The following is a 19,236-nucleotide window of genomic DNA, read 5'->3' as shown; positions in this document are numbered from 1 at the left end:
AGTCTGGTGCAAACAGATACAAACACACACATTTATATACACAACAATACGACTATACACACACGCACACCCTCCTTACCTGTGAAGCCGGGCTTGCAGACACACTGGTAGTCATTGGGGAGCTGGATGCAGTCCAGACTGTTGGTGGGGCTGCAGGGGTTGGAGTGACACTCGTTGATGTCCCCCTCACACCTCTCTCCAGTGAAGCCAGGAGGACAGTTACAGCGGTAGCCCCCCACCCTGTCCACACAGGTACCGTTGTTCAGACACTTAGGAGAAGTCCCGCGCAGCCTCAGAGGAGGAGCACAGTCATCCTCGTTGATCTCACACAGAACACCTAAAGGCGAAATGGCCGGGTATTAATATTGAGTACGTTTACATGCACACTAATAATGAAATATTAAACTGATTATGGCAGAAGGCAGAGTATGGCATTAATCATGTAAACACCTTACTCTGCTTATCTTAATCAGCGTAAGGTTATAATGGTAGTAAGCATACGCCGATTAAAACACCTGGTTTTCTGAGCAATCTTTCTAATTATTAGGACATGTTAATCTGAGTTCCAGCAGTGTATTTCATCTGCCATGTGCCAGGCAGCACCAGCAGCACAGCCTCCCTTATGCGCGAGTGAAGTGAGTCTGGAAAAACCGAAGTAGCTTTCACATACAAACTTTATATGTCCGAACTCAGATAGGGAACCCTATCAAATAAGCTTCCCAAAAAGAACATGGTCGCTGTGGTAGACAGTTTATTTTGATTGGCAATTTTCTGCATTCATCAAAGTCCCATCAAGCAGCCTGATTTCAGTTGTGTCCATGTAAACAGGATTATTATGGAAATCGTTCTTCTTGAAGAGGACATATTGTGAGTATGGAAGAGGACATGTTGTGAGTATGGAAGAGGACATGTTGTGAGTATGGAAGAGGACATGTTGTGAGTATGGAAGAGGACATGTTGTGAGTATGGAAGAGGACATGTTGTGAGTATGGAAGAGGACATGTTGTGAGTATGGAAGAGGACATGTTGTGAGTATGGAAGAGGACATGGGTGAGGACATACCCAAGGTGCCAGGTGGGCAGGAGCAGATGTAGTGTCCCACTAGGTCAATGCAGGTGCCACCGTTCTGGCACGGGTGAGACTGGCACTCGTTGACCTCCATCTCACAGTTCTCTCCGGTGTAGCCTGGCATACACTGTAGGCCCATAGACACATACCATTAACATCATATCTAGAACTATATTACAACAACATTAAGGCATTAACTGCAGTTTATACAGAATTCAGACTTGACTTATCCGACTCACGTCACACTGGTATCCTCCCACGTAGGCCCTGCAGGTGGCGCCATTGCGACAGGGTTTGTCCTCACAGTGGTCCACCTGGCTCTCACAGTAGCTGTCTGTGTAGTCTGTTGGACACTTACAGTAGTGGGTGTTGCCTGTGTTGACACAGTGACCTCCGTGGTGACACAGCTCGTCTGTCTGGAGGCCTGGGAGCAGACAAGAGACCGGGGACAGTTATACCACGGTATACATCTAAACACATACTGCATACATGCGCTAAACCAGGGGTGTTAAACATACTGCCCGCGGGTGTTTCGAGTAAAAAAAGATATGTACGAACTCAGTTTACTTTAAAATGACTAAAACCAAATCGAAACTGTGTAGAAATGATAATGGACCTACATTCATACAGTTTCTTGACTGTGTCCAGCTCGCTAATAATCACCGAAATGAAAGCTAGACTGTCAGGGAGCATCAACAAATCCCAAAACTATGGATAGAGGACTATTCTTTGCTAATTTTGATGCCGAGGAAATATAACACATTTTTTGTACGACCCTCTGGACCTCGTTGAAGACCGAATGCGGCCCCCGGGGCAAAATGAGTTGGACACCGCTGTGCTAAACACTTACAGTAAACACACACAAATAGCAAGAACAGAGCATGCGTCCGTACCTCTCTTGAGCGCGGCCACCTCACAGGAAACCCCAGGGATGTCACAGTAGCGTCCAGACCAGCCTCCCAGACACTCACAGGAGAAGGAGGCGTCCTTCTGACGACAGCGCCCTCCGTTCTGACAGGGAGACGATCGTCTGCACCAGTCCACTGGCATCTGGAGAGACAGAGAAGAGGACCAGCTTAACACCACAGTATCTGAACATGTGTTTGTGTTAATGCTTTCTGGATTACTATAGAATAGAATAGTATAGAATAGAATAGTATAGAATAGAAATGCTGTGTGTGTGTACCTGGCAGCGGTTGCCTGTGTATCCCTTGGGGCAGGAGCAACGGAAGGACTCCAGAGCGTCCTGGCAGACCCCTCCGTTGAGGCATGGCTGGGAGTCACACTCATTCACCTCATACTGGCAGTGGGAGCCTGTGAAGCCTGAGCGGCAGGTACAGGAGTAGCCGTTGATCTTGTCTGTACAGGTACCGCCGTTGAAGCATGAGCTGTGGGTGTAGGGTAAAAGATAGTTATATTATCACTGTTGATCCATTCTGCACACATCAGAACACACACTGTTTCAAAGGTCACAAAGGGCACATGTGCACGCACACACACACACACACCACTCTCCCCCTGAAGCGGACTATCAGACTCACCTTTCAGTGCAGTCAGGGATGTTTGTCTCACAGTTAATGCCAGTGAAGCCAGGTCTGCAGGTGCAGGTGTAGCTGTTGACGTAGTCTGTGCAGGTGCCTCCGTTCTTACAGGGGGCGCTCTGACACTCGTTCACCTCCACGGCACAGCGCGGCCCCGTGAAGCCTGGCAGACAGCTGCAGCGGAACGAGTTCACACCGTCCGTACAGGAACCCCCACTCAGACACGGGTCTGCAGGAAGACGGAGAGAGAGAGGGGGGTTAGGGATGGAGGGAGAGGAGGATGATATGGAGTTGGAGGAAGTAGTAGCAGATATGGAGGCAGGTATTGTACAGCAGCAGCAGCAGAGACAGTGGTCCTATGGATAATGAAGTACAGTAATAGAACGTTGCTAGTCTCTCATTGGTCACTCACTAGGGGCACAGTCGTTGATGTCCGTCTCACAGCTGGGCCCGGTGAAGCCGCCGCGGCAGGAGCACACAAACCCTCCCTGTGTGTTGGTGCAGGTACCACGGTTCTTACACGGGTTGGCGATGCACTCGTTCACGTCAATGTTGCACAGCTGACCTTGCCATCCTTGCTGGCAGTTGCACTGGTAGCCCAGGTAGTCAGGTGTGTGGGTGCACAAGGCATGGTTGGCACAGGGGTTGGGGGAGCAGGGGGTGAGCACGTCGGCACAGGTGGGCCCGCTGTAGGGCAGCTCACACAGACAGGTGAAACTGGCCACGCCGTCCACACACGTGCCCTGGTTCAGACACGGACTGGACGAACACTCGTTGATGTTTACCTGGCACAGGTTACCTAGGCAACGCAGGAGAGAGCGACACAAGGGAGATGTGTTAGATTACGATACAGAGTAGAGTCATTGAGTAAGTTAATTTAACATGGAGTTAAGACTAGTAAACGGGGGACCAGTATGAAAAATGTATGCACTCACTAACTGTAAGTCGCTCTGGATAAGAGCGTCTGCTAAATGACTAAAATGTAAAAATGTAAATGTTAACTGGCTGTCACTCTCTGCAGTTCTTTTAGATATCCACTAGGGGGCGATATGAGCCAGTATATTAGATGGGACCCTTCATGGATGGGATCCAAACCAAACAAGGCCTCTTGAGTTGTGTGAAACATAAAAAAATAAAAATAAATTGGTCATTTAGCAGACGCTCTTATCCAGAGCGACTTACAGGAGCAATTAGGGTTAAGTGCCTTGCTCAAGGGCACATCGACAGATTTTTCACCTAGTCGGCTCGGGGATTAGAACCAGCGACCTTTCGGTTACTGGCACAACGCTCTTAACCACTAAGCTACCTGAAACATCAGTTGGCATGAGAACAACGTACAGCAGTTTACACGGTCTGTAGATGTTCAAATGTTTTGGTGTATACATGCATCTCCAAGTTTATTTTCAAACAGTGATTGTGTTTATCTACCATGTGTTTGTATGCTGTGAGAGTGTATACATCACGGGTGCCTGGTGTATGCTTGTTAGGCTGCTGTAGTGCCTCTGTGTGTCTAGAGTCAGAGTTAGGGATAGGGTTTGGGATAGGGCAGCAGGCTCACCTCTGAAGCCCTGGCGACACTTGCAGGTGAATCCGTTCAGCTGGTCGATGCAGGTGCCAGCGTTCTGACAGGGGCTGGGCAGACAGTCATTACGGTCTAGGTCACAGTTCTTCCCTACCCAGCCGGGCTCACAGTCACAGCGGTAGCCGTTGATGTCGTCTCTGCAGGCGCCGTGCACACAGGGGTTGCTGCCACACTCGTCCACCTGGGAGTAGCAGTAGGGAGGCTGGAAGCCCTCGGGACACTGGCAGTGGAAGCCGTTCTCCTTGTCCACACACGTCCCCCCGTTCCTGCAGGGGCCGGACGAGCACTCGTCCATCTCCACGTTGCACAGAGGGCCGGTGAAGCCTGGTTTGCACACGCAGTCGTAGCGGTTGATGCCGTCCTTGCAGATTCCATAGTCACATGGTTTGCTGGCGCAGTCATCAAAGTTAATCTCACAGTTGGTACCTGTGTGGACAAGAGAGAACACCAAATAAACAGCAGTACTATGACAGAGACCCCAGCAGAAATTATGTGTCCATAAACAGAATAAAGTTGAAGATATTTAGTGTTATAAATCTCTATTGGTACTGCTCTCTCACCTGAGGTGCCATGTTGACACTGGCAGATGTACTTGTTGACCAGGTCTACACACTTGCCCCCGTTCTGGCAGGGGTTACTATGGCACTCGTTCAGCTGGTTCTCGCAGCGGTAGCCCGTGTAGCCCGCCTCGCAGTTACACGTGTAGCTGGCGATGCCGTCCACGCAGGTGCCGTGGTGGCACGGGTCGGGCTGGCAGTTGTTGGTGTTGCTCTCGCACAGTGTGCCCTCGTACCCTGGAGAAAGAGACAACAGGAATTAGAACAGGCCTCTTGGGGGTTCTTTGCATCACACTCTTCATCTTTTAGACACTGTTTTTTTTCTTTAAATCTGCCTGCCACCCAGCAACCTCTCCTCATCCAAACCCCTTCTACCATTTCCCCTCTCCCATTCACTTCTCTCCATCTCCATTTCCCTTTCATTTCCCTTTCTCCACTTCCCTCTTTATTCCTTTCTATTACCTCCCCTTATTTCCCACTCTTTCTCTCTCTATGAAAGCTTCTACAGTTTGGAGTTCTGGGCCCCGTGGTTTCCCTGCCGACGGTGTTGTGTGTGTGAGACTGAGCAGTGTTAGTTGGTTCGTTAGTGTGCAGAGCAGAGCAGAGCGTTGTGGTGTGGTGGTGCAGAGAGAGCTGAGCGCTGCTGTGCCGGGTGCTAGGCAGGCCCCGTCGTGCTGTGGGCCAGGGGACAGGTCCTTGCGGTGTAGAAGGAGTAGGGCCCTTGACAAGGCTCACAGGCCTGGCTTTGTTCCCGCCAGGGACAATGGGCCGTGCCACGTCTAACAGGGCCACTTCACTCAACAACAGAGGAGGGGGGGGTGGGGGGACACAGGGAATACCAAGCAGCTGGCCACCACTAAACAATGCAACAGGCTCCCCCATACACACACATAGACACAGCCTCCGACAAACACACACACAAACACACACACACACACACACGCTAGACGAACTAACACAAACACACTTGCTCAAGAAACCAGCTAAAAACTGTAGCTGAGCTGTTCACATTCTTACACATAGATGCTAATGTGAATGTGAATGCTGAGCTATAAGATATGCCATAAGGCCAGTGCAGTGTGTTAGGGTGTGTGGGGGTATGTATTGTGGGGTACAGAGGAACAGATGTCGGGGTGATGACCAGCCCTAACCACCCCCCACCCCCCCAGCAGCTGCTGGCCCTGGGTGACCCTGTGTGTGATTCTGGGGTCCGAGGGACCGGCTGGGGAGAAGAGGGGGGATTAGCGGCCTCAGTCCAGACTCAACCCAACCTCAGCCTCAGTCCCAGTTCATCTCCAGCCCATCTCCAGCAACAGTCTCCCAGGTTGAGTCCAACCAGCAGTCTGAGGCCACAACAGACACACAACCAGGGAGTCATCTGACCCCACCATCCCACTCACTCTCAATGAGACCATCACCATCTATAACCCCTTTAGAGGTGAGGGGACAGATGTGCCTGCTGTAGGGGGTGATTGTCAGTCTAGGAGCACTCATGTATGTACACACTGACACACACAAACACATGGACAAAAAATAAATGTACATTATTATTGCTCCTTACCTTCAGCACAGCGGCACTCGTATCCGTTGGGCCGGTCGTAACACTTGGCTCCGTTCTGGCAGGGCGTGCTGGCGCACTCATCAATGTCGATCTGACACATGGTGCCAGTAAACCCTGGGACAGGCAAATACAGAGGTGAGGGGTCAGAGAAAAGCTCCAGTAGATGGGACCACAGCGAGGTCAGCCCGCGCTCCTTAAGGGGCCAGAGGTCTCCAGGCTAGGTTAGATGTGGGACGTCTGGACAGTGGGATGGGAAGGTTCTAAAGTGTCTGGACAGGGTGACGACGGTCTATCGTCATTGATCCATGGACTTGAAATCCAGAGTGTGATCCAGAGAATAGGACCTAAACATGGTTCTGGAGAGGGTTAGGTTCTGCAATGTCTACAGTCTGCAGTGTTCTGTTATTATACATTCTGGGATGTCTGGTGAATTTGAGAATGTCTGGACTATGTTGTGTTCTGGAATGTCTGCTAAGTCATGGTTCCAACTTCCAACACATCTACCAATTGCTTAACCCAGCAAGATTTTATCTCCCACATGCCTACCATTTAAATGGATTTCTTGCCCCAACATGTAAATATCAAACCAGAATCCTGAGTATGGTTAATGCCTTGGTCAACTAGCTGAGACATTTAATCTTGTACACGTTCTTCTACAGTGTCTGAAATAGCTTGTTCTTAATTTGGTGAGATGGCAACACCAAAGTAGGCTTTAAATTAACTTCTATTCCATGTCTGAGAAAAGGTTTGGCTGGCAAAGCAACAGAAATCAATTGGGAAGGGGCCCTTGGAGGAGTCGATTGGTGCGGTTGGTTTAGGAATACCTAGTGGTGATTAACAGTGTGAGGAGGATGGACCTGGTCTGTGTGTCTCTGTGTGTCTGTGTTGCTGCTTGGGGCAGGAGGTTAGAGGGGGAGAGACAGTGGGATTGTTTTCTCTCTCAGGGAACCCCCCCTCCCTGCCTGCATCAGCTACACAGGCTCAATAGCTAGATGGGGGGTGAGGGGGGATGTCTGCCCCAGATGTAAATTGCGAACCTGAAAAAGAATCTCATTAGTAGGACTGCTGTCCCTTCCACATTCCACCATAGAGGGGGAGAGGAAGGGGGAGGGGTTGTGGGGGGTCACAATAGTGTCTTTGTTCAGTGGAGAGGATAGGCAGGCTGCCTCTGGGGCCTGCATGGCTTTTATGACTGGGCTTGGTTGCTCTAAACTCCCATCAGACACAACTAGCAGGAGGAGCACTCTGATTCACAGGGACATTTAACTCCACATCTCACACCTGTTCAGTTCACACTGACCAACACCGGCACAAGGTTAGACATTTTGATTATGAAAGGCTGGAGAGGTTCTGTGCTGTATCTAAACAGCTTAGAGAGATTCAACATGAATCGGATCTTACCTGGCTGGCAGGTGCATGTGAATCCATTGACCATGTCCCGGCAGATACCGTCGTTCACACAAGGGTTGCTCTCACACTCATCCACATCCACCTCACAGTAGGTCCCCATGTAGCCTGGAAAGTAAATACACATATATATATATATATATATATATTTAACACATATATTTATTGGATTTTCAAACAGGACAATCAACAGAATTGCTATAGAAATACACCCCCCTGCATATACATTATTAACACACGTATCAAAGATCATACTTTTTCATAAAATGATTAATCTGGGCCTTCTATGTCCAGGAGACATGACCATAATGTTTCCCTATCTATCTAGGGGAGTTCTAGCAGTGGAAATAGTTTTCTCACAGTCTCAGGGGGCCACAGAAGGTTTTCAATCAACACCGCTCTTGTCAGAGCCCCAAACCACAGGGGGAACGTTAGCTTTTTCTCCCTGGATGGGAAACCATCACAAATACACCTAATTGAACTGCTGCCTGGGCTAAGGCTGTGACCTGGATCACCACACCCTGCCGTGGTTCCACAGAGTATTACCACTCCCGGTCCCTGGGTCATCTTTCCCATTGACAACTGTCCTATAATCAGTGGTATGGTGCTATAGAGTGTTGCAGTGACCCCTCCATTGAGGTGAAACTGAGTGTGGAGTGGGCCGCGGCGGCTCTGAAGAGACAGAGGCAGCGTGGAATCAGGAAAAATCGGCCACTCCACATGGAACTCCACCAGGCTAGCCGATGATGAGGAGGATGGAGAGAGAGGAGAGGAAGGGGGCTGTCTGTGGAAAATGAACGGGGAGGTGGAGGGGAAGGGGGAGGGTAGAAGCTCTGGGAAAAAGCCTCTCTCCCTTCTCTTCTCTGTGTGTGTATGAGGGGTGCAAAGTGGAGCACAGAGAGGCCCTATTGTTCGGCTCCATTCCCACCACTCCACTGCTCATTATTATTCACAGCACACTCCTCCCCCTCGCCTCGCTTCTCTCTCTCCCTCTCTCTCTCACCATCCAGCCCTATAGACCACAACTCCCATCCCTAATTTGCATAGTCCCCCAAACCAAACCCCCAGCCAGGATGCATGGACTGAGGACGGTGCCATGCGTGAGAGTTTCAATGTGTTTGTGAAGGAGGGTCGGGAGCCTTGACTCTGTACCGTTCTAACTAACACACTGGCTGGCTGTCTTACTGGGACCACCGGTGTCAAAGTAATGAGCACCTCTTTAGCCCACCACCACCACCAGCAGCAGCAGTGAGAACGTGTTACATAACAAGATCCAGTGCTGAGGGTTGGTGGAGGGTTAGATCTGTGGCTACAGCTACTCTGGGAAAGTCAAGTGTAAAGCCATCATCTCCAATGTGTCTGGGGCTCAGAGGGTCTATAGTAAACAAGAGGGATGGGAGAGCAGTGAGAGATGAGATGTGACAGGACTGGGCTGTAATTCCCTGGCTGTAGTTCCCTAGCTGTACTTCTCTGTAGTTCTCTGGCTGTAGATCCCTGGCTGTACTTCTCTGTAGTTCCCTGCTAAATTCCCAAGCTGTAGTTCCCTGTAGTTCCCTAGCTGCATTTCTCTGTAGTTCCTTGGCTGTAGTTCTCTTGCTGTAGTTCCCTGTAGTTTCCTAGCTGTACTTCTCTGGCTTAGTTCCCTAGCTGCATTTCTCTGTAGTTCCCTGGCTGTAGTTCTCTTGCTGTAGTCCCTGTAGTTCCCTAGCTGTACTTCTCTGTAGTTCCCTGGCTAAGTTCCCTAGCTGCATTTCTCTGTAGTTCCCTGGCTGTAGTTCTCTTGCTGTAGTTCTCTGTAGTTCCCTGGCTGTAGTTCTCTAGCTGTACATTTACATTTTAGTCATTTAGCAGACGCTCTTATCCAGAGCGAATTACAGTTAGTGAGTGCATACATTACTTTTTTTATTTTTCATACTGGCCCCCCGTGGGAATCGAACCCACAACCCTGGCGTTGCAAACGCCATGCTCTACCAACTGAGCTACATCCCTGCCGGCCATTCCCTCCCCTACCCTGGACGACGCTGGGTAGTTCCCTGTAGTTCCCTAGCTGTACTTCTCTGTAGTTCCCTGGCTGTAGTTCTGTGCTGTGAGGTGTCTCCAGGTGGTCGGGGTCAGGGTGGTCCTACCTGGCATGCAGATGCAGGTGAACTCTCCGATGCGGTCCAGACAGGTGGCATCGTTCTGGCAGGGCATGGACAGACACTCGTTGATGTCGATCTCACAGCGGGGGCCGGCGTAGCCTCGGCCACACTGGCACTGGAAGGACCCCTCCGTGTTTACACACTTCCCAAAGTGTTCACAGGGGTTGGCACCTGTAGGAAGAGGGAGCAGGGGTCAGTGCACCCGCTCACACACAGTACATATAGGGCAGGACCAGGTGAGATAGGACCAACACAAAGCAGAGGGCGATGCTTAATAATATGCCATCTTACCAATGGAACACTCGTCCATGTCCTGGTTGCAGGCTCCGCCCACAAAGCCGGCGGGACAGGTGCAGATGGCACGCCCGTTCAGGGGGTTGGTGTCACACACGGCGCCCTCGTTACACGGGTTGCTGACGCACGCGTCGTCCAGGTGACACAGCAGACCTGAGGGAGGGGACACAGGGACAAACAGAGCCATGTCAGTAACACTGTCCTCCTGTGAGTAAATAAACAAGACCATAACTAACATACTGCTGACTGGGACTAGGACTGCAAAATTCCCTACATTTCCCTGGTTTTCCAGATGGGGATTTCAGGAAAACCTGGTAATATGGGGAAAGTTCCTGGAATTTCACAACCCTAACTGGGACACAGAGAGACAGTGGACTCACCGGTTTTCCCCACAGGGCATTCGCAGAAGAAGGATGCCACGCGGTCGTGGCAGGTGGCTCCGTTGAAGCACACGGCGGTGGCACAGTCGTCGATGTTCTCGCTGCAGTCGTCTCCCGTCCAGCCGTTGACGCACACGCAGGTGTGTCCCCCGATAGTGTTGAAGCAGGTGCCTCCGTTGTGGCAGGCGTTGGGCTGCATAAGGCACTCATTGACATCCTCTGCACAGTACTGACCTGTCCACTCAGGTGGGCACTGGCAATTATAGGTGTTGACTCCATCCACACACAGGCCTCCATTCATACACTTATGCCCTGGGCAGTCGTCCACGTTCGTCTCACAGTTGTGTCCCTCGAACCCTGTAGAGAGAGAGAGTGAGAGAGAGAGAACAGAGAGGAAGGAAAGAGAGAGAGAGAGAGAGAGAGAGAGAGAGGTGAGCCAAGAGGCTAAGTCTCAGGGATAACAGGCACTCCCATTAGAGTTAAGTGCTCACTAACACATCCATTGCCCCCCACTTCCATCCATATAGTCTTCCTAAACATTCTCCTCTGCTTCCCACAGCTGTGGAGGTAAAGGGCTGAGAGGGGTAGTAAAAATGTTCAGTGGGCGTCTAAGTGTTTACATGTTCTCATGGCGTGGTGTTTCCCACAGTAGGCAGCAGCAGAGCAGAGCACCAGGGAGGGCCCTGACACCACCGGGCTGACACACAGCGCTGTGCTGCGCTCCAGAGGTCCACTACTCTCTGCCATGTTTGCTTGTTTTATAATCTCTCACAGTTTCAATGACTTCCTCTCCGGCCCAGAGACATTTCCTGTCAGCTCCCAGGAGGGAAGCCAGAAGGGCCATGAAGTAAATTCCTCCTGAAGGAAGCAGTTTGGAGTAGAGCAGCGGCCCACTCTCCTCTCCCACCCCCGTTAGTCCCCCGTCCCGTCAACAAGCTATTAATAGCAGCCAGAGAGAGAGAGAGAGAGAGAGAGAGAGAGAGAGAGAGAGAGAGAGAGAGAGAGAGAGAGAGAGAGAGAGAGAGAGAGAGAGAGAGAGAGAGAGAGAGAGAGAGAGAGAGAGAGAGAGAGAGAGAGAGAGAGAGAGAGAGAGAGAGAGAGAGAGAGAGAGAGAGAGAGGCATGACCTGGGAACCTGGGAAAGACAGGGGAGTAGATCCCACCAGGATGCAGCACTGGCAGCTACGTCACACAGCCTGCCTGGGAAACCCTGGGAAAGACCTGGGGTTCACAGTGACTGGTGAGGCTCTGGGGTCTGTGTTTAGGCACTGTGTTTGTGTCTGTGTGTGGGTGTGTTTGGGCCAGTTTATGAGCCAATCAATTTACCTGGCAGGCAGGCACAGTCGTAGGTGTGATCTCCGGTCGGGCGGCAGGTGCCCCCGTTGATGCACTGGGAGGGGGCGCAGGGCAGGGAGGACACCTCGCAGGTGCGCCCGCTGTACCCAGGTGGGCACTGGCAGCGGAAGGAACCATGGGTGTTCATGCAGAGGCCTGCGTTGAGACAGACGCCAGGCTTGCGGCACTCATCGATATCGTTGCGGCAGTTCTTCCCCTGGAACCCGGGCGGGCAGGAACAGTTGTAGTGGTTATTCCAATTGGCACAGCGGGCACCATTGGCACAGGGGCTGGTGGCACAGGCGTCTATGAGGGAGCAGTCTTGACCTGTAGATAGATAAGGGGTGCAATTTCTCATTATGAACATTTTAGGTAACACCTAAACCTAATATATGCTTTATAACTTGCTATAAGCATGCATGTGCCTTCAACTGCCTCTCATCATTGTACTTGCATACTGTACATACATATGCACAGATCAGCTCTTTCCCACACCACTCTCTTAGTAAACACTAATCCACATGGACAGACAGACAGACAGATGTACCTCTGAACCCTCTCTGGCACACACAGGTGAATTGTGGGATTCCGTTGGCCACCTGGCTCTTGCAGGCGGCTCCGTTGAGGCATGGCGACCGGTGACAGGGGTCCAGGCTTTGGCACAGAGGCCCGATGTACCCCGGCCGACATCTGGACAGAAAAACGGAACACAGCTTGTTAGACCCTAGGTTAGACTGACAGACAGACTGACAGCAGACCAGCAGGCCTCAGAGCTGAGGCATTTGGGAGAGATGTGATGTGAAACTAACTAGAACTACATCAGTGTGATTTCCAGCCAAAAGCAAGGCAGGCAACCCCGTTCCCACCATGTTCCTACCCCCACCCCCTGACAGACACCTTGGCAGGCGCCCCTGACTCTGACTCATACCCTGGAAGGAGTCAGTCCCCTTGGCCCTGGACTGGGTGGGTTCAATTCAGTCAGAATATTTATACTGCACACACACACACACACACAAAGCAAGCACACACACACAAAGCAAGCACACACACACATTACACACACTCCCACACACTATTTCTAATTCGGAAACAGATGTAAGCCATCACTCTTTGTCTTTCTCTCTTGTCTGAAAAAGACAAGACATGCACTCTCTCCATTTCCCTCTCCCTCTGTTGTTCCCAGCTGGAAAGCATCACTCTCTCCATGCCAGTTCACATTCTTCCACCATTCCTCTTTTTCCGCACTTCAGCTCTCACTTTTCCCCTCGTACGTTAAAACAAGCACGCCCAAAACCAGCAGCTTACAAAAGCTTGTCAACAATGTTAGACCACCTGTGACATAGCTGACCTATGAGAGATGCAGACATTAGGAACCAGGACACCACTAAAACAACAACATTTCACTGACTCTGAGAGCTGCTTTGGAACGATTGTAAAGACTAGGTGAGAAATAAATGGCTCTGCTTGCTGGACCTCTTCCTAGTTGTTGTTTTCCAGTAACGCATCACACCATCTTGATGGACGACTAAAGCCTGACCTAAAAGTGTGCAGGTAGGGTGAGGTAATCAACAGGTTTCCTGTGGCCTACTCCGGGGGCCCCAGGGGAGGGAGAGCTCGGCAAAGCAGTACCTATTGGGGTCTGTTTGAAAGGGAGGCCAGAGATAGGTAGATAGATAGGTAGGTAGGTAGGTAGGCAGGTAGGTAGGTAGGTAGGTAGGTAGGTAGGTAGGTAGGTAGGTAGGTAGGTAGGTAGGTAAGTAGGTAGGTAGGTAGGTAGGTAGGTAGGTAGGTAGGTAGGTAGGTAGGTAGGTAGGTAACCCTTCATCCACCCAGGGGCAGGGAGCCCAGAGCCGGGACAGGAATTGGCTCCCACTTCAAACAGGTTGTTTGAAGCTGATGACAGGGCAGTGATGGCTGGGCCCTGGCCCTCCCTCGGGGCCCGCTCTCATCTTTCCCTGTAAAATAACCCCCGGGCAGAAAACAACAATGGCTTTTCCTCTTCTCGTCTTGTATGCAGGAGGGCCGCCATTACATCGACCGAGGTAGATCCTCTCTGTTAATTATTGTGCTTATTTTGTGGCCTACTCTCTCTCTTTCTCTCTCTCTCTCTCCTCCCTCAATCTGCTTTTATGACTCTGCTCTCTGACTGGGGGGCCTGAGGCTAGTGCAGGGAGAGGAGGAGCTGTACTGACCCATAGGGGGCACTCTTCTTGTGGGTTACCAGGCCCTGTGTGCTGAATACTGAGCCGGACTGCTCTCTGTCTCTGTGTCTATTACACTGTGTTCCACTGGCTGCTCTGCTCTGCTTCCTAAAAACAAGACTGCTCAGTGTTCTGATTTTTTTTTTTTATACCTGCCATGACAATGACGAGACCGAGAAGCCACAGGGCTCAGCACGGAGAGGCAGGTATACCCACAAGAATGTGCAGCCGTAAAGACACACACACACCGGACCTAAAATCCAGAGAAACCCAGGAAAGTCCTCTTCAGATCATTTGTTTCCCCGCTACACTTTCAAAGACATGCTGAAGAATTACAAGATTATTCAAGTACGCCGCACTGATGAATTAGACAACCGGTCATTTTGAACAAAACTGCCATTACAGTAAGAACATAATGGTTCTTGGCAGTTGGGACAGTGTTGAGGCCTGGGAGAGTTATGCTCCTCTACATGGAAGAAGAGCTAGAGCAGCAATGGAGAGAGAGAGAGAGAGAGAGAGAGAGAGAGAGAGAGAGAGAGAGAGAGAGAGAGAGAGAGAGAGAGAGAGAGAGAGAGAGAGAGAGAGAGAGAGAGAGAGAGAGAGAGAGTGAGAGTGAGAGTGAGAGTGAGAGTGAGAGTGAGAGTAAGAGTGGGAGTGAGAGAGAGAGAGAGAGAGAGAGAGAGAGAGAGAGAGAGAGAGAGAGAGAGAGAGAGAGAGAGGGGGGGGGGGGGGTCTCTCGCTGGCTCGCTTAGTTTCCACGGCTACTCCTCCGTGTCCCAAAGCTCCTGCAACATAGGCCTGGCTTTCCCTATGAACCCACTCACACGCTGGGAGGTCAGATGTCAAAGGTCACTGTCGCTGTGGAAAGGAGGGGGCAGAGCTGGCCGGGGGATGTGGGTGGTTGTGGGAAGGCAGGGGTTGGGGGGATTCTGTTGGAGAGAGAATGTCTTTGGGAGGGTATGTGGGGTGTAGAGGGGGGTCTGGTCCAGAGAGAATGTCATGTCATATTTCCTGTAATCCCTCGTCTCCCGCTCTGAAAACACTCTCTCTGAATCCCATATCCCTGTTGCCCTGGAAACCTCATAGACGAACGAGCAAGCGCAAGCCCTGACACCCCACCAATCACCCGCCTCACACCACCCCCCCTCCCTCCCAAGCCTTCGTCCCCTTAGCTATTTGTCATGGCTTGGCTGGGTTTATTTAGAGGCAAATTAACTATGTCTGGAATCTAGAGTGTCACCCAGGAAGAAAATGAAACGCGGACAGCGCTGCGTCGGCACAAAGAGAGGTCTGGACGGACTGAGGAGGGGAAGGGGAACAGCTTGGAGGTTTTAAAACTAACAACACAGACTGACACTCAAACTCTTCTGAGGCCATTCTGTGCTGTGGCCATTTAAAACGCTGAAGAAAGAACGGCAGAACAGCCATCTTTACAGCCTGTTATTCTGTTCTAAAGGCCTTCACAACTCTCCTGGACAGACAGACAGACACAGAATAACTTACAGCTACTTCTAGAAACTAGCAGATGTGAGACTGTATGTGTGTGTGTTTGTCTGGGGCACAGTGAATGAGACCAGGGCAGTCACACTCAAATCTTTTTGACTTCTATTCTGTTACAACGGCAGTTAAAAGTTTAAGGGAGAGAGGAGAATCTCAACCGACGACTGGAGAGAGTTGCATAATGTGTGGATAATACTGACTGAGAGATGTTAGAATTCAGGGGTAAAAGAGTATGACTGGATTGTGAGAATGTATTAGGTGTGTGTGTGTGTGTGTGTGTGTGTGTGTGTGTGTGTGTGTGTGTGTGTGTGTGTGTGTATGTGTGTGTGTCTGTGGTTGAGCAGCAGCAGCGTTAGCAGCAGGAGGGAATGCAGTGGAGAGATTGTTTGCCTTCCTTTAAAAACACACAGAGTCCAGCAGCCAAAACACACATTCTTTTGTCTAGGGCCTTGGCCATTGTCAACATGCTACTCTCATAACACATAACTAAACCAGGGTTCTATTAGTCTCGTGGCTGTGGAGGACGCTATTTTGTCCTGCACCTGTGGTTCAGTCAGGCAGCCTTATCAGAAGCTGGGAGTTCAGTTCAGACTTTTACAGCCATCTGGATTTCACCACTGTTGTGAAAGTCCTTGTCTGCTGAGACTGCTGTAGTGTTGGACCTTCGACCGGAGCCAGGGAGTGTTAAGTGTTTAGTGGTAGGATGTGGAGACAGCAGGTGTGTCGGGGGGAGGTGTTGCGCAACGGCCCAGGCAACCTCTGTCAAGATTTACTGAGGGCTGACTCCTGACCTTTGAGGAAGAGAGTGCGCCAGAGCCAGACGAGGGGGAGGTCTGTGGGGTGCTGCACGGCCGGGGCCAGGGGATGGCCAGAGAAGCCAGGGTAATCTCCTCACGTCACAACAGATCTGAGAGTTAACGCCAGCTGCAGCCCCACTCAGCCCCAGCCAGCGCCATGCATCTGTCCACATCTGTCAGAGGGACTCAGGCTGTCTGGTGTTGGTCCGCTCTGCCAGGGCTTTCATTTACTCTAGCTAGAACAATGGTGCTATTCTGCCTGGCTGGGAGACGAGGCACGAACACCAACACAAACGCACGCACACGCCACTCAGAGATATGGACATTCCTACACAAACACTCACATGCAATGGATCTGTTAAACCTACCCTTTGGAATGACTTCAATTAGCAACAGTGAATTAATTTAGTTACTTTTTACACCTTCAACCAAATGGGCACCAATGACAACAAAAACAATGCAAATCCTCACGTGGTAAAATGTGCTCACACATGCAAAGAAACACCACAGTACACACCCAAACACAGGCAGGAACTTACAACCAATCTTAGTTGCTGGAAGAGGAGGGAGGTAGTATGGTGAGCCCATCACAGGGCTGGGGATCCACTGAGAAATTACAAAACAGTTGACAATGAGATTGAGCTACTCCAACATGATGCACTTCATGGAAGAGATTTCTGAATAACATCAAGGGACCCAGACAGAACTACCGCAAAGACCCATTAGTAACTCCTATGTTTTACATGTTGAAAAGCAGTGACAGAAGTTTGACGTTTGGTGATTTCCCCTGTGTTCAGGCTGAGAGTGTGTTCCTCTCCAGATAAAGGAGATGTGATTTATGTGTGTGAATCCTGACACCTCCGTTCAGCCTGTGTGTGTGACTGTAGCCCAAATACACTTTTTCTGCTCTGTGGGTCATTGTGACAGGTAACCTGAGCCCATCCTCTCAGACACAATACAGACACAATACATCACCCAGCCTGGGGTCGCAGGCCAGCTCACCTGTGGACGTCACGCAGTAATCTGTGACACGGTTTGATACACCACTGTCACGGCCCACAGAGCAACAAGTATGGATGAATGGCCTGATCCCCACTCAGAGGGTGCCCTATTCCACAGGTATTGTGAACCAACCAAAGCCCATACAAGACAAATGGACAATAACAATAACAGGATAGACAGCACAACAGGGCCACCATCTTGTCATCCCCTTCAGCAGGAAGGAAGGAATCTCCAACCTCCACACTTCTGAGAACTTTCATGGAAGTTTTTTCCTTCCCTTGTTTGCGAGCTTGCTTTGGGAGGAATGTATGAAGGTATGGGAATTTGGTAACCTCCAACAAAAGTCCTTCTGAGGCAGTGTCCTGCCCACAGCAAAGCACCCGTCAGCCAAACCCCAACCACCATCACCACCACCAGGAACCAGCAGCTCCATTTCTTTGTGAGAGTCCATACTGACACCACACTGCCAACAAGAACAGATCCTCCTCCCCCAACACCCCCTCTCCTCTCTCTCTCCCTGCTCTCCTCTTTCTCAGAGAGGAGCCAACAGATTGGGGGTAGGGGAGCGTTTTGTGGGCCAAATAAAAGAGCTAAAGTAGTCAGAACTCCATTGTGTGAGGGGGGGTTGGAGCGGAGTGGAGGGAGGAGGGACAGTGACCCAAACAGCCAGTCTTTCAGGCCTGAGCTTACACGGACCAACAGATCTCAGCTGTAGCCTGGCAACAGTAACCCATGGTTGGGGAGAGGGTGAGAGGTGAGGGGGGCGTTTGGGAGTGACACAGGGTTCCGTGAGGACAGTTTGTAAAGTTCTGGAGAGCATACAGTATGTACAGGTAACTTAGAGTTCAGTTAGTGACAAGATCAAACAAAATGACCATGATCAACTAAAATGTATGAGAGTTTCCCAGTTTAAAGTCCAACATTTTTATGAACAATGGTGCTTGGCGACAGACAATGGAGGAATTGAAATGAGCAGTGGGAGGTTTGTGGAGTGCCCCCATGGCATGAATATTAACCATGTGAACATTAAGACAATTAACCTTCTCTTAGAGAAAAGCAAATATGAATCTGACCAGAAAAAAGCTGTCACTAAACCCCCGAGAGGACAAGAACACATGGGCCTATCAGTGTATTTCAAACTTCCGTGGCTTTGCTCTTCTCAATGCTCTTTGTAACTCCAGGTTTTCTCTGGTCAGAAGACTGCATGGACATGGTGCATTTGTGTGACAGATTACATTTACGTCATTTAACAGACGCTCTTATCCAGAGCGACTTACAGTTAGTGAGTGCATACATATTATTAAAAAATAATAATCATAATCATACTGGCCCACCGTGGGAATCGAACCCACAACCCTGGCGTTGCAAGCGCCATGCTCTACCAACTGAGCTACACGGGGCAGATGTCTGCAATTGTGTAAATAAGGGCTCAGTAATGCAGTAATCACACACATTTACCTCACATTAAACTGGAATAAAGACACTGATTCTTTAGAAGTCACGGTTTATCAATGCAACAATCTAAAGTTGATATCTGAAGAAATACCTCAAATGTCAACATCTTTTCTTCTGCATAAAAATCCCTGAAATAGTTTGAATAGCAAAGCAGACATCCATAACCACATCACATGCATCCCAAGGTCGAGGTCTTCCAAAGCATTCTTCAATGTGCTCCACCACAGAACCCCACCCCACCACCTAAACTGAACCAGACTGCTGCAGAGCCTGAGAAAATAGAAGGGAATGACATTTTTACAGCATAAAAGACAACTTCTAAAATCAACTTCCTCACAGAGTTTCTCAACAAATGATTCCCCATTATGAAATGACAGAACTTCCCTTCCAATATATTTACTTTTTCTCACTGTGAT

The 19,236-nt window shown here is 50.2% G+C and overlaps 1 protein-coding gene across 1 annotated transcript in view; it reads right to left on the bottom strand.

The window, feature by feature from the left end:
* Positions 1-19,236, bottom strand: part of LOC311146141 (uncharacterized protein) — a 37,148-nt gene that overhangs the window by 7,634 nt on the left and 10,278 nt on the right. The window contains exons 3-18 of the mRNA XM_084182618.1: positions 12,413-12,555; positions 11,857-12,192; positions 10,532-10,888; positions 10,149-10,304; positions 9,843-10,028; positions 7,711-7,824; positions 6,310-6,423; positions 4,752-4,985; positions 4,168-4,617; positions 3,022-3,408; positions 2,610-2,838; positions 2,255-2,456; positions 1,962-2,118; positions 1,308-1,492; positions 1,063-1,195; positions 80-337 (exon numbers count right to left, since the gene is read on the bottom strand). Of these exons, the coding sequence (XP_084038744.1) occupies positions 80-337; positions 1,063-1,195; positions 1,308-1,492; positions 1,962-2,118; positions 2,255-2,456; positions 2,610-2,838; positions 3,022-3,408; positions 4,168-4,617; positions 4,752-4,985; positions 6,310-6,423; positions 7,711-7,824; positions 9,843-10,028; positions 10,149-10,304; positions 10,532-10,888; positions 11,857-12,192; positions 12,413-12,555 (3,641 nt within the window). The remainder of the gene's footprint in view (positions 1-79; positions 338-1,062; positions 1,196-1,307; positions 1,493-1,961; positions 2,119-2,254; positions 2,457-2,609; positions 2,839-3,021; positions 3,409-4,167; positions 4,618-4,751; positions 4,986-6,309; positions 6,424-7,710; positions 7,825-9,842; positions 10,029-10,148; positions 10,305-10,531; positions 10,889-11,856; positions 12,193-12,412; positions 12,556-19,236) is intronic.

Source organism: Coregonus lavaretus (assembly GCF_964263955.1).
Source record: "Coregonus lavaretus genome assembly, chromosome: 2".
NCBI lineage: Eukaryota > Metazoa > Chordata > Actinopteri > Salmoniformes > Salmonidae > Coregonus > Coregonus lavaretus.
Note: the sequence above shows the minus strand (reverse complement) of the source record. Positions and strands in the feature narration are given on the sequence as shown.